This window comes from Zosterops lateralis, assembly GCF_965231275.1.
Source record: "Zosterops lateralis genome assembly, chromosome: 26".
NCBI lineage: Eukaryota > Metazoa > Chordata > Aves > Passeriformes > Zosteropidae > Zosterops > Zosterops lateralis.
Window position 1 is genome coordinate 4,816,452 of NC_139786.1, and position 16,706 is coordinate 4,833,157.

General features: G+C 52.4%; 1 protein-coding gene across 2 annotated transcripts in view; it reads left to right on the plus strand.

The window, feature by feature from the left end:
• Positions 1–9,601: 9,601 nt before the first annotated feature.
• KCND3 (potassium voltage-gated channel subfamily D member 3) overlaps positions 9,602–16,706 on the plus strand; it is a gene marked incomplete at its 5' end in the record, with an annotated part of 105,513 nt that continues 98,408 nt past the window's right edge. For both annotated transcript variants that reach the window (XM_083878314.1, XM_083878315.1), the window contains one exon: positions 9,602–10,710. In XM_083878314.1, the coding sequence (XP_083734440.1) occupies positions 9,602–10,710 (1,109 nt within the window). The remainder of the gene's footprint in view (positions 10,711–16,706) is intronic.

The window sequence follows — 16,706 nt, forward strand, 5'->3', positions numbered from 1 at the left end:
GAACTGTCCACGGGAACTGTCCATGGGAATCAGCACCTGGGAATGAGGGAGGGCCTGGGAACCTCCCAGGGGCACAAACAGCACCCCTGGACATCCTGCACTGCTCCCAGTGACCCCAAATACATCCCCTGAGCCCTCACTTCTGGATCCTGCTTCAGAGGGGGCCTGACAACGAGGCACATTTCCTCTCAAGGGCTTTTGGAGACAACAGCAAGCTCCTTTTAAAAACTCCTGAGGGACACTGAGAGAATTTGGGATTTAATTGTTCACACATCTCTATCAAATATTCCCAGTACTGGTCTTGCAAGAAAACTAAAGCAGAACCTTACTATGAAAGACCATTTCTTAGGGACACTTTCACCATTCAATATTCTGGTTTTCCTTATAAGAAAGCCAACAAAATTTTGATCCAAATCCAAATTTTGGCAGGTTTTTCTGTCTCAAAGAAAATTCAGATTTGTCCTGGTGAGGATAATTCCACTCCTCAAGCAGACACTGCATTTCCTGCACAGGACACAAAGGGGAAGGGAATTGAACTCCTGACTTTGCCAGACCTGGGCCACGAAGGCACTGAACCACATATTTCATTCTAAGGTTACAAAGACCAGCTCTTTCACGTAATCATATTAAATGATCTTCCTTTAATCTGTGCAGGGGTTTTCAGCAGCCTGGAGCCACAGCAAGGGAACTGTTGGCACAACCTGCAGGACACGATCAGAGCACACGGCTCTGGAGTTATGGCAGGCTGTTCCTGCAACTGTCACTGCAGAACTCCTGCAGCACAGCCACGCACTGAACGGGGTGTTCAGATGCAGAATTTATGCAGAATAGCACCCAATGCAGAGAACAAACACAATAAATAAAATACACTGCAGAGGCGTAGGATATAAACACGGCAGAAAATGTAAGGGGAAAAAATTAAGTGAATTATATTTAATATTGGTATTTAACCACGATAGTTCACCCCATGGTTGCATGGCTTTGTTTTAACACCAGCAGGTTTTACTCCTCAGTAACAGAATGAGAAAAAGTTGTCCAAAAAGTTTTAATAAAAGCTATAATTGGGGCAGTAGAACCAGTTTTCTAGAGGAGTTTTTCCTAGAAAAGAGAGAGAAGGGAAAAAGCAGAATTAGAGAGCCAAAGGAAAAGAGGGAAAGGAGAGAGAGAGTTAAAGAGAGAAGAGAGAAAAAGAAACTGAGAAAATATATCCATGAAAAAGAAGCAAGACAGAAGAAGGAATATTTTCACTTCAGACTATCTGCAGCGAGCTTGCTTTTGACTTTCATACTCTATTTAAAAATACAAAATTGGGAGCATTGAAAAAGAGTTCCCAAATTAGCTTTTTAATAGAGATGGGAAGTTAAAAGGGGCCAAGCCATGGGGGAAAAGCGATTCACAGCCAGGGCAGCCCCAGCAGAGAGGGAGGCCAGAGTACACCTCAGAGACACGGCAGTCAGGAAGTTTTATGAAGTGGTGACACTGTAAATCACAGAAAAACCTCTTATACCAGCAAAAGCCAAATGACATTTCTGGTTCTGCTTTCTTCTGAGCATCTGCAGAGGGGAAGAGCAAGTGGAGATATAGGGAGGGTTTAAAGGCAGAGAGCAGCTCTGAAGACATCTAATGAAGATGGATTCAGGGTGCTTTGATATGTTCAAATTCTTACAGCCACTGAAAGTCCCTCATAGAAGTTTTAGGATTCACTTTGCACACAACTCTTGATGTGTCCAGCCCACAATTCTTAATACCCAAAATCTAAAGATTCTGGCACTGTGTGTGCATGAACCCGTTCACACTCTGCAGGGACTTTAATGCAGATTACAAATGTTTGGGGGGGGTTTGGGGAGGGCTACTCAGGACACTCAAAAAATTTGTGTTATTTTTTAATAATTGCACTGAATGATCAGAAATTAGGCCCTGAACTGGACAGATCAGGTTGAGGTTCAGTTGTATCATAGGAAAAAATTCACCAGTGAAGGTGTGGTGAAGCACTGGAACAGGCTGCCCAGGGAAGTGCTGGAGTCACTTCTGGAAGTGCTCCAGAAATGAGTGGATGTGACACCGTAATGAGGTTTAGTGACACCGTGATGAGGTTTAGTGGCCACGGTAAGATTTGGTCACAGGCTGGACTTCATCATCTCAGGGGTCTTTTCCAACCTTAATAATTCCATGAGCAGGGTCCTGGCTGCAGAGTTCCCAGAACCAGATCTGTTGAAATGTTGAGGATTTGGAGGTATTTCCCTATTTTTATTCGGGTTTTTTTTCTTTAAGAATGCCTTGGGTTAAAGCTCTGGGAAGAAAGGCACCTGGCAAACGGCCCCTGGCCATTGCTGGCTGTACCAAGTCCCCGTTTCCCTTATTTTAAGGCACCAGAGGCACATGGGATGACACCCCTTGCTCACAGTGAGCACCTCCTGCCCCTGACAATGCAACCGCTGCAGCCGCTGGGCCCCTCCTCACACACCCCCTTACACACCCGGGACTGGGCTGTGGATCCCACTGGGGGCTGTGTGAGCACCCCACAGCCTGTGCTGCCCTGCCCTGCCCTGGGGTCCCACACCGCCCTCCTCTACCCTCCTTCCCTCCAGGGTCCCACACCCTGCTCTCTGCCCTCCCTCCATCCCAGGGTCCCCCATCCTGGTCCCCATCTTTCCATCCATCCCAGGGGGTCCCGCACCCCGCTCCCTGCCCATCCTCTCTCCATCCCGGGTTCCCCACCCGCTCCCTGCCCATCCCTTTCTCCATCCATCCCAGGGGGTCCCCCACCCGCTCCCTGCCCATCCTCTCTCCATCCCGGGTTCCCCACCCGCTCCCTGCCCGTCCCTCTCTCCATCCCGGGTTCCCCACCCGCTCCCTGCCCATCCTCTCTCCATCCCGGGTCCCTCACCCCGCTCCCTGCCCATCCTCTCTCCATCCCGGGAGCCGCGCCCGGCGCCGCTCGCTCCGGGTGACACCTGCCGGCGGCTCCGCGGGCGGGCGGCGGGCGGGGACGCGCCGTGTGCGGGGAGCCCCCGCCGCCCCCCGCCCCGCGCCGCCGCCCCTCCGCTCCGAGCCGGCCCCGGCCCCGGCCCCGGCCCCGCCATCGCTGCCGCTCCGGCCCCGCGCCCATCGCCGCCTCCGCCGCGCCCTGCGGACCGGACCGGACCGGACCGCTCCCATCGCTGCCCATCTTTCCCCACGCTCCTCATCTCTCCGCACCGCTCCCCATCTCTCCCCACCACTCCCCGCCGCTCCCCACCGCTCCCCATCTCTCTGCACCGCTCCCCATCTCTCCCCGCCGCTCCCCATCTCTCCGCACCGCTCCCCATCTCTCCCCATCTCTCTCCGCCGCCGCCCCGCGCCCGCGCACTGGGCTGGCTCCGCGCTCCGCTCCCGGCAGCCGCATGGCCGCGGAGGCTCCGGGCGGGCGGCCGCGGCCGGGAGCGCCCTGCCGAGGTGAGGGGGGTCTGCACGGTGGGCGGGGGGCGGGCGGGGGGCGGCCCCGGGGGGCGCGGGGGACACCGAACCCGAGAGTTCACCTGCGGGCGGGGCGGGGGCGGCGGGGGCGGCGGGGACAGAGGGGGCGGTGGGGACAGCGGGTGCCCCCGGCTGCTCCCACTTCAGCTCCTCTCCTCTGCCCGTGACGCCCCTCACAGCCCCTCACAGCCCCGCACAGCCCCGCACAGCCCCGCACAGCCCCTCACAGCCCCTCACAGCCCCTCAACAGCCCCGCACAGCCCCTCACAGCCCCTCAGAGCCCCTCAGAGCCCCTCAGATCCCCACACAGCCCCGCACAGCCCCACACAGCCCGCATAGCCCCGCACAGCCCCTCACAGCCCCTCATGGCCCCGCACAGCCCCTCTCAGCCCCTCAGATCCCCACACAGCCCCTGAGAGCCCCGCACAGCCCCGCACAGCCCCGCACAGCCCCGCACAGCCCCTCACAGCCCCGCACAGCCCCGCACAGCCCCACACAGCCCCACACAGCCCCACACAGCCCCGCACAGCCCCTGAGAGCCCCTCACAGCCCCGCACAGCCCCTCACAGCCCGCACAGCCCCTCACAGCCCCTCACAGCCCCGCACAGCCCCGCACAGCCCCTCATGGCCCCGCACAGCCCCTCACAGCCCGCACAGCCCCGCACAGCCCCTCACAGCCCCGCACAGCCCCGCACAGCCCCACACAGCCCCTGATGGCCCCGCACAGCCCCGCACGGCCCCGGTAAGCGCGGCGCTGCCCGAGGAGGGGATGGCCAGGCGGGCGTGTTCGTGCCGCTCTGACTTTATGGAAATCACCAACTCTCGCTGCGGCGCCTCAGACACCGCCGGGAGCTGCCCGGCAGAGCAGGGCAAGGCTGGCCCGCTCTCATTTGGGCTTCTGGTTATTGACTTCATGGAGGTTCGGGAGCAAACAGACAAATGAGCGGGGCCGCCGGGGCTCCGGGCGTGCCGAGCCCAACTTGTGGCCGCGGGTGACAGAGGGATGCCGAGGCGGTGGAGGGCAGGCAGGAGCGGTAAGAGCTGCCCAGGAGAGCGGCGAGCCACAGCAGCAGGACGAGGGGAAAGGGAAAGGTGGCGGGAAGGAAGAAGGGAGAAGATAAGGCAGGATCGGTTTAAATCCGAATGATTCCTTTTTATTCCTGAACGGAGCCGCCCGCCCCGGCCAAGGCGTTGGGTGCGGGTGTGTGATGCTGGAGGAAGAGCTCAGTCTCTCGCCCAGAAGAGCCAGGAGGGGCAGGCAGGGAGCTCCGGGAGGGAGCCGTGAACTTCATCCCGCACTTTCCCCCCTCCATCTCCCCCTCGGCACACCGGCATGCGGGGTAGGCTCTGCTGTGTGTTTAGTGACTCCATTTGCCGGCGCCGTCAGCTCACACCGCCCTTCCCCAGCCCCGCTCCGCTCTGCCTGCCCGGACCAGCCGCCTCCAGCCCGGCTCCATCCCCGCTTCCATCACTGCCTCCATCCCGGCCCCATCCCAGCCCCATCCCGCCTCCAGCCCGGCTCCATCCCCGCTTCCATCCCAGCTCCATCCCGGCTCCAATCCCGGCTCCAATTCCGGCTCCAATCCCGGCTCCAATCCCGGCCCCATCCCGGCTCCAATCCCGGCCCCATCTCGGCTCCATCCCCGCTTCCATCACTGCCTCCATCCCGGCCCCATCCCGCCTCCATCCCCGCTTCCATCCCGGCTCCATCCCGGCTCCATCCCGGCTCCATCCCTTCTCCATCCCCGCTTCCATCCCAGCTCCATCCCGGCCCCAATCCCGCCTCCATCCCCGCTTCCATCCCGGCTCTATCCCGGCTCCATCCCGGCCCCAATCCCAGCTCCATCCCGGCCCCAATCCCAGCTCCATCCCGGCCCCATCCCGGCCCCATCCCGGCTCCATCCCGGCCCCATCCCGGCCCCATCCCGGCCCCATCCCGGCTCCATCCCGGCCCCATCCCAGCCCCATCCCGGCCCCATCCCGGCCCCATCCCAGCCCCATCCCGGCCCGGATCGCGGGTGCCGCTCCCGCTGGGCTGGGCAGGGAAGGCTCAGCTGAGAGGGGAGGGGGCAGCGCCGAGCGAGCTCAGGGAGAGAGGAGAGCTCAGGGAGAGCTCAGGGAGAGGCTCCGTCTCGGCGGTAATGAGGGAGAAGCTGTTTAGTCATCTCTCTATATATACTTTCACAATGATGATCACATTTACTGATTGCCTCTGACTGCATTTAGAGAGGGAGTGGAGAGGAGGGAGCACAGTTCACCTTTTATCCCGAGGAGTGGCTGCTCCCTCTCCCTTCCCGCTCCCCACCTTTAGCCCCGCTTTCGGGCACCGGGAGTCTTTCCTTTCCTTTCCTTTCCAGGTAAGGCAGCGCTCCGAGCCGCCAGGACGGGCTCGCTGCTCTCGCCGGGAGGGAGGGAGGGAGGGGAGAAGTTTGCACGCCTTTATCCTAAGCCTGTTGCTTTTGCTCCTAAATCTCCCCGGCAGACTGAGGGAGCGAGCGTTTTGCAGAAAGTTTTGTTTTCTGGTGTTGCTGCGAAGAGGAAGGAATGTGTGACTGACAGAAGACACCCAGGCTTTGCCTGACAGATCTTGATTTAAAGCAAAGGTCTCTTTGCTGCCTGAGCCTGACCCAACAAGGACAGGAGAGGGAAAAGGAATGATCCCCAGGCTCTGCACTCCCATTAGCAGTGCCTCATCGAGAAACTTGAGGTCTCTTTATCGGCCCGATTTCAGAACAGCCCTGGCTGCTTCTAGAAAGGGAAACACTGAGATTTTCCGTTTGTCTCTGCTCTCTTGAGATGATGGAGGGACATTGATCAGTGTGGCGTTGCCGTGGGAGCTACAGTGGTAAGAACCCATCCTTTATTTCCTGACCCTTTAGGTGAGCAGTCATTCCTGTTCTCCATCAGCTTTTCCTCCTGAGCTCTCCCTGGGAAGGGACCGGGGCTCCTGCTCAGCCTTTTCTATCAAATCTGTTCCAGCGTTTCATTGTCCCCATAGTTATCTAGAGAAATCAGGTTCTTTTCTCTACAGATACTTTTTTTTTAATCAGGAGGCGAATGATTCTATTTTGTGTACCAGGTCTTCTAAATGTCATCAGCGGGGTGCCGGTCTGCTGAGAACCAGTTCCTTTTAAATTACACCAATTAAAATTAGAAATATGGATATAGCTAAATATATGCTTGTTAGAATTAGAGTGTGTCTGTTTTCTGTGAGAGCTCCAGAGTCTGTCAACAGTACATTAGATTTTGAGTCCAGCCAATTGCTTTCCAGCCTAAACAGACTGGTTAGCAGTTACCAAAATCCAAGCAGGCAGAAAAGGAGGATTCTTTCTACATTCTGGAATTCTACATTCTAGATAAACTGGCTGCTTCATCTTTTTTTTTTTGACTCAGCTTAGGTTGTGCAGGTCAGAATTATAAATCCAGTCCTCTCTCTCTCCCAGTTTTCTTTCCCTTCCTTCAGGGAGTGGTAGAGTTCCAAGGACTCATGGACAAGAAAAAGCAAAACCTCTACAAGAGAGAATTTCACCACTCTTCTCACTCTGTGTCCTTCAGATAATTTACAGCTGAAAAAGGCTCTTCTCCTGTGTATTTTGAGGATCAAATGGGGCAGGTTCAATGTAACTCTGAGGATGAAGCTGGGTGTGCTCTGTTGTTCTAACCAGCTGCATCTCTTGGACCTGCAGAAATGGGAACTAAACCTCCACAGAAGAATTCCCCTTTCTTTCCCTTTTCCTTTAATCTCCCGTCCCTTTCACAGCTGAGATATTTATAGCTTCCCCACATATACTGCCAGCATGAAAGGACCCATTTCACCTTTTAAAAATTGATTTAAAAATGTGTAAGTCACTTATGAGTTACCAGTGCTTTATTGGAACAATTATATGTGAAGTATTTATAGTGCCTCAGCAGCTAATGTAGGTAACCTGGAATCTACAACCAAAGTTAGGTAAGTACAGAAGAGATTTCTAATGTGGTTCCCCTGAGAAATCAGGAGAGATGAGGATCCAGTGTGCTGAAACTGCTCAGGTCACCAATCAGCCCTGGCAGAAAGACTCTGGCGATGGTGCTAAGTGAAATTAAAACCCAGGGAAGACAGTTTGCCAGCAGGGAAAGCAGGACAAGATGCTTTTTCTTGGTTTCTTGATTATTTGCCTGTACGTATTTGGTGATTAATGGGTGAAATAGTTCTTATTTTGCTGCCTCCTGTTCTTAAGTGCTTCATGAAAGTTAAAAGATCCACCACTGGTGGTAGAAGGCTGCAGCCTGAGCCCACAGAGCCCCTGGAGATGCCTTTTCAGCTGAGGGCTGGGGGAGCTGTTCAAAGTCCTGCAGAGAGAGTTTGCGGTGCTGAGCTCAGACAAACTCCCCAGAGCTGGAGCGATTCACAGCGTGAATTCCCTCCTTGGGGGAGAGGAAAACGGTGCTTTGTGCCACTGAGCAACTCTGTGGAGGGAAATGCTGTGAGATGTTTGCTCCAGGGCCATGTGGATAAGCAAAGTGTCTCCGTGGGATAAGCATCACTCTGGGTTATTATATGTTCCGTAATTACAAAATCTCTCCAGCAGCAGTAAGATGCTCACACGAGGGATTTCAATTGTCCTTTGGATGGTAAAATTGCATAGGAAGATGCTCCACATTAAGGTGATGAATGTTAATTTGCCCCAAAGAGGAAGAGCATTTCTGTGAGCGCTTCAGGCAATTTCACCACAGACTGATTCCATCATTTTTTATTCAGTGTTTTGATGGCCCGTTGGAATCAATAATGCTGCAGCCTCACTGGCGGGAATGGCGGCTTTCATGTGAGTTAAAAACTTTAGAGTAAAACTCCCTACAAAGATACAATTAGGCTTTGAGGGCCTGAGTCAGTGGAATCAATGGAATTTCCATTGATAAATTGACTTTTAATAGGGTTCCTAATGCATCTTACAATGCAATGGCACCTTTCTTCAGATAATTTCATGGTAGAATTAGAAAAGCACTGGGGAAGTGAAAGTCAAAGCAAGTTAAAACAAAAGTTAAAGACTGTAAGAACTCTGACCAAAGATCAAAAAGATAAAACAAATTCATGGCTAGATCAGAACACAAAACCCACTCAAACTTCAAGAGAATGTTGGCCTCTGGTGGCTCAGGATCTGGACAGGGATATTCCTCATCTAAAAATCTGAGAGTGCACTGCACATATTTTGTTTCAACCCAGGAGTCCTTCAGTTCTTCAGCTGAAGGATTCTGCCCCTGTAAGCCAGGAAATAAGCAAAGCATCTTCCCTCTGGGAAGAAATTCTCCAGCTTTGGAGCCTTCCTTCATTCCGATGTTCTTGGTATTTGGTAGTTTAATCCATCAGCCTTCCCACCCGGGACTGAAGCTTACTGGTGCTCAGGTACTCTGAACAATGTTTCTCCAAAAATCAGAATTTTCTTCTGGTCCAGTGGAGAGCCGCAATACTTGCCAAGAGTAAACCTCAGCTCTAAATGAGAGAGAGCAGCAGAAAACTGCTGCTGAGGCCAGGCCTTGCATTAAGGATGGAAAACAAGTGGTGAAAGCCAGAGAAAATTTTCCATTTCTTTCAACTAAGGATGTTCATATTGCAAATTCAGAACATAGTGAACTTGTTTAGGATTGGGAATGCAGTTCAGGACTGGGAATGCAGCTCAGCCCAGTTGTGGGTTTTCGTGGCATGTGATTCCAGCGCAGGCTGATTTCACTGGAGTTCCCAGCTCTTTCTTGACAGCTGTAGTTAAAGTGATGAGCACGGGAGGCTTACACCTGGGGAATTATGGATTAGTCTTGTTTGTGAGGAAGCAAATATAAATTACCGTGTTTATGCTACTTTTAAAATGCTTTTAATGAGGAATCATTTGCTATTCAAAAATTTCAATATATAGTGATGCCATAACCCTGCCGGGCTGATTATCCTGTGCCTTGTTCAACATCGTTCTCCACCTGAGAGGTGAGGGCAAGCCAGTGGGGTGGAATTCTCATGTCTGTGCCCATCCTGGACTCTCCCACCTAACGGGGCAGGACACCCCGGTGACTGTGTGCTGTGTTCTCTTCTCTCCTGTGCTCCAGATGGAACTTCTCTGACTCCCAGCCGGTCCCAGGAGCGCCCCAAGCCCCGTCTGCAGTAACCCGGCCCCGGCTCACCATGGCAGCAGGAGTGGCGGCGTGGCTGCCCTTCGCCAGGGCCGCAGCCATAGGATGGATGCCAGTGGCCAACTGCCCCATGCCGCTGGCTCCCACGGAGAAAAACAAGAGGCAGGATGAGCTGATTATCCTCAACGTGAGCGGCAGGCGGTTCCAGACCTGGAGGACTACACTGGAGAGGTACCCGGACACTCTCCTGGGCAGCACGGAGAAGGAGTTCTTCTTCAACGAAGACACCAAGGAGTACTTCTTTGACCGGGACCCCGAGGTGTTCAGGTGCATCCTCAATTTTTATAGAACTGGCAAGCTGCACTACCCCAGGTACGAGTGCATCTCTGCCTACGACGAAGAGCTGGCCTTCTACGGGATCCTCCCCGAGATCATCGGGGACTGCTGCTACGAGGAGTACAAGGACAGGAAGCGGGAGAACGCGGAGCGCCTGATGGACGACAACGACTCCGAGAACAACCAGGAGGGCTCCATGCCCTCGCTGAGCTTCCGGCAGACCATGTGGCGAGCCTTCGAGAACCCCCACACCAGCACCTTGGCCTTAGTCTTCTACTACGTCACCGGGTTCTTCATCGCTGTCTCCGTCATCACCAACGTGGTGGAGACCGTGCCGTGTGGCACCGTGCCGGGCAGCAAGGAGCTGCCGTGTGGGGAGCGCTATGCCGTGGCCTTCTTCTGCCTGGACACGGCCTGCGTGATGATCTTCACCGTGGAGTACCTGCTGCGGCTCTTCGCGGCACCCAGCCGCTACCGCTTCATCCGCAGTGTCATGAGCATCATCGACGTGGTGGCCATCATGCCCTACTACATCGGCCTGGTGATGACCAACAACGAGGACGTCAGCGGCGCCTTCGTCACGCTGAGGGTTTTCAGGGTTTTCAGGATTTTCAAGTTCTCCCGCCACTCCCAAGGCCTGAGGATCTTGGGCTACACTCTGAAGAGCTGCGCCTCCGAGCTCGGCTTTCTCCTCTTTTCCCTCACCATGGCAATCATCATCTTTGCAACTGTGATGTTTTATGCGGAGAAAGGGTCCTCAGCGAGCAAATTCACCAGTATTCCTGCTTCCTTTTGGTACACTATTGTAACCATGACAACACTGGGGTGAGTATTACTTTTCCTTTTCCTGAGCAGCAGGCGAGCATGTACTGGGAGCTTGACTTCAGCTTCTCCTCAGCGTTTTCCTGGGTGCATGTTCCAGAAGGGGCTGGGAGTGTTGAGGGCTTGATTATTCTTTGCCTTACAACTCCTGCAATTTTTGTGCAGTTGTATAAACCAGAAAAAGCACTTACACCCACTTGACAAATGCTCAGCACCACGGTAAACGAGTGCAGGAGGAGCAGAGTGGTGGAGTAGCGGGTTCTGATTAATTCCTGCAGGAGGGAAAAGCTGACCTGAGTGTGAAGGGCTGGGAGTGAGAGCTCTGCTCTCTGTGACATTGGCTCCAGCCATGCGTTTCACACAAAGCTGCTGATGGCTCTGTTGTGCCTCGCTGCAATGTCAGTCGCTGTTTCTCCCCTTGACTTGCCAGGAACTACAGATTTGCTGAATTCCAGTGGATGTTGTGGGTCACTGTACTGAAATACTCAGTGATGGCCAGGACATGATCTGGTTTTTATTTAATTGAGCAGGACTGGGGCCTCTTGTCTGTGCTCAGCTGTGAGTTTGAGAACCGAGCGTGCTGTGGCAGTTGCACTAGAATTTCAAACATTTCCATGGACAGGTACAAAGATAATGAAATCAAAGCAAGGGGAATATATCCTGGAGGGCACTTTCCCCCTTATATTTCATTTCTGTCTCGCAGATGTTGCGACTGAGATTATAGATCTGTGCTTCTGCTGCTCTGAACTAAAACCTCTGTGAAGAGAATGGCCAAACCCTCCCCCTGGCAGGGCTGTGTAGAGGAAAGGGGGCATTGCAGGCTGCTGCTTTGGGCTCACACGTGAAGCCAGGATCGAGAGCAGTCTCTTCGTCCCACATCAGAACAGTACAGGAAGTTTAGAGTTACTTGGCAAAGAGTTTTCCCACTGGAGAGTTCACACAGTTTGATATTCAGATGTAGACGATTCTCCTCCTTGTAACGCAGTGACCACTTTTTCTCTAAACTGCCTTTGATTTTAAACACTTCTCTGTGCCTATTACACAGGAACAGGCTTACAGCAGCACTTTTAAATTATTAAAATCATAATTCAGCTGTCAGAAAGGCGCCAAATCTGGGCATATGACAACTGAAAGTCAGAATTTCTTCATTAAGTGCAAGTATAGAACCTGTTTGTCACAGTCACCTAAAGATCTCTTATTCTTCCTTTTTAATAGCTAAGCAGAGCTTGCAAGTGTATGGCAAAAGCTGCTCCTCACCCTGGGAAAGGCAGAGCTTAGAAATCAAAGCTGGGCTTTGCCTCCCAGCCCTGCCCATGCTGTGGCTCATGTCTCCACGTCCTGACTGCTCCATCCTGGCCCCAGCCCTTAATCTGATCAGCTCCAGAGGGTCCCCTGCCTGGGGTGGCTCCTTCACGTGTCTCTGCACTAGGGGAGATGTGTGAAAATCCAGTTCTGTTCTCAGATTCCTGTTTAATGATGATCCCACCCGTCCTTACATGGGCACAGCCTGCACCATCCACACCTGTGGTGTTACACCTTTGTGGCAGGAGCCTGGGGGTCAGGGGCTGGCCTGTGTGGGTTGGGAACAGCCCCAGGTTTGCAGAATGTTCTGGAGAGAGCTGAGGCTCTGCTCCTGCAGGCACTGCCTCACTTTGGGTCCCTCTCTGAACACAGGGACAAACCCGGGGCTCCCAAGGACCTCAGAGTGCTCTCAATTCATGGTGATCACAGAAATATCACAGAGGAGCAAGCGCTGGAAACGAGTTGACATGGATTTAAGAAATTAGACATTTAAACATGGCTTTGTAAGGGTTCATTGGGAAGGGACCGGTGAAATGCTCTCAGAGTCTTAAAACTGAGAGCTCTGGTATCACTGATTTGGGACTTTTAGGTTGTTCCCACCTTCCTGACTCCCCCTGTGTGAGTTAACCCTCCCGGAGGAATTCGCCATCCAGGGCTGACCCTCCCCACCCCCTTCACCTCCCCAAAAATCCTCCCAGTTCTTACCAACTGGCACTGTCAAATAATATTTTATAGACCTCTCTCTTCAGAACTCTTTTCAACCTGTTTGGAAGGATCTTGTTACTAATGAGAGTGCTGGCAATGCCTCCTGCACAGACACTGCCAGAAATGCAGCCAAGGTCTCCAGTGTGCTCCCCAACCCATCAGACTTCCCCTCCTCACTGCTGCCACTTCCCTGCTGGGATGTCAGAGGCACTCAGAGCTTTTAGTGAGATCCTAAACATTTCCTGCCTTTTGCCCTTAATAATTCAACCAGCATTTACAAGAACCTATGAAGCACAACAGTTTTAACTCAAAACTATATATATATATATATATATGTATATAGATATGCAGTTTGTTTTCAACACCAAAATGTTTACATCCTGATAAGTGAAGGTTTCCCTGAGGCTGGAATCCCATCATGGCTTTGACAGAGGTGCCTTACAGGAGTGATCTGGAACGTGCAGGATAACTTTTTCCCTGTTACTAAGATTAGCTCCCTTTGTGCAAAACAAAAGTTTACATGCAACAAACAAATAAAGCCAACAGCAGGAGACCATTAACCCTCCCACTGCACTGTGCATCAGCTGCTCTCCCAGATTCCCAAGTATCTTTGGGATACAATCGCTTTTCTAAATAAATAAATAAATAAACAAATACAGAGCCATAAATAAAAGGCAATAAAAATGCATTTCTTCTTGAAGGTGAGGCCCAGCATCAATAAATCACCATTGGTTTGGTGGGGTTACCATGCAAATCCCTTCAGAGACATTCAGGATGGCTTGCAGGCTCCTTAGGCAGTTAACAGCCCAGGGAGACAGGTACAGCAGCTTTTCTGGAGTGGGAAACAAAGCAAAGGAATTAAATTATACTGACCCTGCATCTCTGATCCCTCCGCTGTGCTCATCAGCCCTGGTTTAACAGAGGCTGTTTTTAATTTAACATGATTTAAATTTTGCTCAGGAGGCTTTGTAATGAAAGCATTATTCTTGGGTGCATCTTAAATCAATCTGAATTACTGAAACAACTATTCAAAATTAATTCAGAATCAGCTCTCCAATTCATGCAGAAACATTTTTCTCAAGAGACCAACACTCCCCATCTCCTCTCTGGTCCCTCTCAGCCGCAGAGCAATGGGCTCAGCCTGTGCCAGAGCCCTCCGTGTGCAGGAGTTCTGAGCCCTGGGGAATGCGGCAGGGGAGAGGTGCCAGCCCCATCCCGGCTCCCGTGTCCCCTCCTGGCTTTTAACCAATTCAATGTGCAGTCACTGGCTTTGCATCTCTGTAGAAACGTGTGAATTAGAGTGAATTCTGTTCCCTCGGGACCGGTGCATGGTTTGGCTTTGGTTTTCATGGAATTACAGACTGGTTGGGGTTGGAATGCACCTTAAAGCCAAGGTTCCCCCGGCCCAGGTTCCGCCAGGCCCCACCCCACGCTCAGTTTTATTCCCTTTAGGGAGCGCTCCGGGCGGGGAAGGCTCAGGTTGTGCGGCTGCCCCGGTGCGCGGCACAAACACAGAACCTCTGTCACCTCACTGAACCCCGTGCCGGCTTTGCCCAGAGGAGGAAGTGTTTTTCGGAGCTTTTTACAGCTGTTTTCATTCCATCTGACAGCAGCAGTATGTTTCAGGCTCCTGGGCAGCGTCTGAGACCTGCAGCAGAGCCACCAAACTGTGGCTGTGCAAACCTGGGAGCGACATCCCCGTTCCCCCCGCGGGCTGGGGGCTGTGCTGGGCTCACGGCCACCCTGCCCTCGGGGAGGGGAGGAGAGAGGAGGCCTGGGGTAATTTGGGTGGGGAGGAAGCTTAAAATCCATCCAGTGCCACCCCTGCCACGGCAGGGACACCTCCCGCTGTCCCAGGCTGATCTCAGCCCTGTCCCGCCTGCCCTGGGGCACTGCCAGGGATCCAGGGGCAGCCACAGCTTCTCCTTCCCCTGTGCCAGGGCAGGAATTCCTGCCCAGTCTCCCATCCAGCCTGCCCTCTGGCTCTGGCTCCTGTCAGTCCGTGCCCGTGTGAAATGCCCTGCTCCAGCTCTCTTGGAGCTCCCATGGGCACTGGAAGGGGCTGTAAGGAGGGAATATTCCTGGGGGGAATTGTCACAAGTTTCAGTTTGTCAAGAAAGCAGCAGTGCCAGAGCCTGAAGGACAGAGGCTGGTGCTGGGTTTGAGCTGTCCTGAGGGATACACTGTGGAGCTTTCTCTTGCCTAGAAAGGCTGAGCTCCCACCGCCTCGGGTGCACAATCTCTCTGGCTGAATGTCGTCCTTACATTTTGCAAGCCCATAATGGCTTTGAGAGCCCTCTCCCTCTTTCAGGTTGGGCTGCCCCGGTCAATGAGTTTGAAAGACACAGCTCAGTGCACTTGGACAACACAGCCCCATTTGTATAATTCATTTAAGGAACCAGGTTAATGCTGGGAAGTCGATAAAACAGCCCTGCTGGCCTGGTTATGTCAACAGCCTGATCTGGAGCAAGAGCTGGAATTTCTTAGAGGGTTTATTGGCTGAGTGTGTGGAGAGCAGGGGTTTGGGGCCAGGGTCTGTTTTGGTTTGTCTTGGCTCAGTTGTGCCTCTGCCAAGTGTGGATCAGAGAGAACACAAGTGAACGGGCGCCTCAGCAACTGCCCTGAGAGAACATCACCCTCTGTTTACTGATTTCTTGGGTTTTCTATTTTTCATTGGTGTTCAGCCATGGCCAGGAGAGGGGAGGGAGTGTGAGCAGTGCCCTGGCACGTGGGGGCCGTGGTGCCAAGTGCTGCCAGCTGGGCTGGACCCCGAGCACGTTGCAGTGCCGTGCGAGCCGAGCAGAGCCAGCGCCGCTCTCCCTCCTGCACAGCACAACCACTCAGGCTGATAGTAACCTTCATTCACCCTCCTGCACAGACCAGGAGCGGTTTGCAAAGTCAGGAAAATAATAAATCATCTCTGGAGCGCTGCCATTCCCGGCTCCTCAGGAAGGATTGTTGTTTGGGCCAGGAGTCACGTTGTGGTGTCAGGGCTTTGGGAGCTGCCGTGGAACTGAATCAGGGACAACTTCTTGAACAGAAACACCACTTTGCATATTTAACATCAGCAGTGGGAAGAGGGATGGGATGTGGAGTGTTCCCTTTGTGAAGGAAGGTGCTGGAAATTCAGCATTCTCTCCATTTCCCACACAGTCACCAATTCCTCATATCCACAGGCCAAAGAACTGCTTGAATTTAATACACAGAAGAATTTAATACACAGAAAGTCCAATCAAACCATGAACTGATGGAGCTACACAAAGAGGCCATTTCCTTGAGCTTTCATTCTCCTCACTCCAGCTTCATCTTATACAAAACGTGTATCAATTTTCCTCTCCTAATGGATTTACAGATATTGTGTGCGAAATGTCTTTGTATCAGAAACTACAGATGGAACCTTTTCCCTTCACTATCTCAATATAAATCTCAGGCAAGCATCTCATTTTTGAGCTATTTGTATTCACCAGAACCCCACAAGTATTAAAATACCTTTATTCATTCTTAGAGCAAGTGGAATTCACTGGATTATTTTTTTTTTTCCTCTCTTAAAAAAAAATTATCCGTCCTTATGCTTTTTGTGGCTTTGGATATTTGTAACGGTTGCACGTATGTGCAAACGCACCATTTTTAATGTGCAAGACAAAATAACTTGCCTTTAGGGTAACTCATTGTGTGAGAAGTGAATTATTTTGAATAAGGCTAAGAAATGGTGCTGACTAAAATTGTAACGTGACTGCTAAATTTACCAGTGGAAGCCTTGGCAGGGATGCATCTATAGCAACTGATTTACAGATTTTTTTTCCTGATCTCCTCTTTCTTTTTCCACCCCCTTTTCTTTCTAACCTGCCTCACAGTAAGTGCCTGAGAAATACAGATTAAAGATAACATTGCATTTTCATTGGAGATGAAGGGAAATGATTGGCGTGCTGACTGGATCTGGGCTATTTTTAGTCCCATAAAACGATAATTTCATAACAGAGCTGACCCAGTAA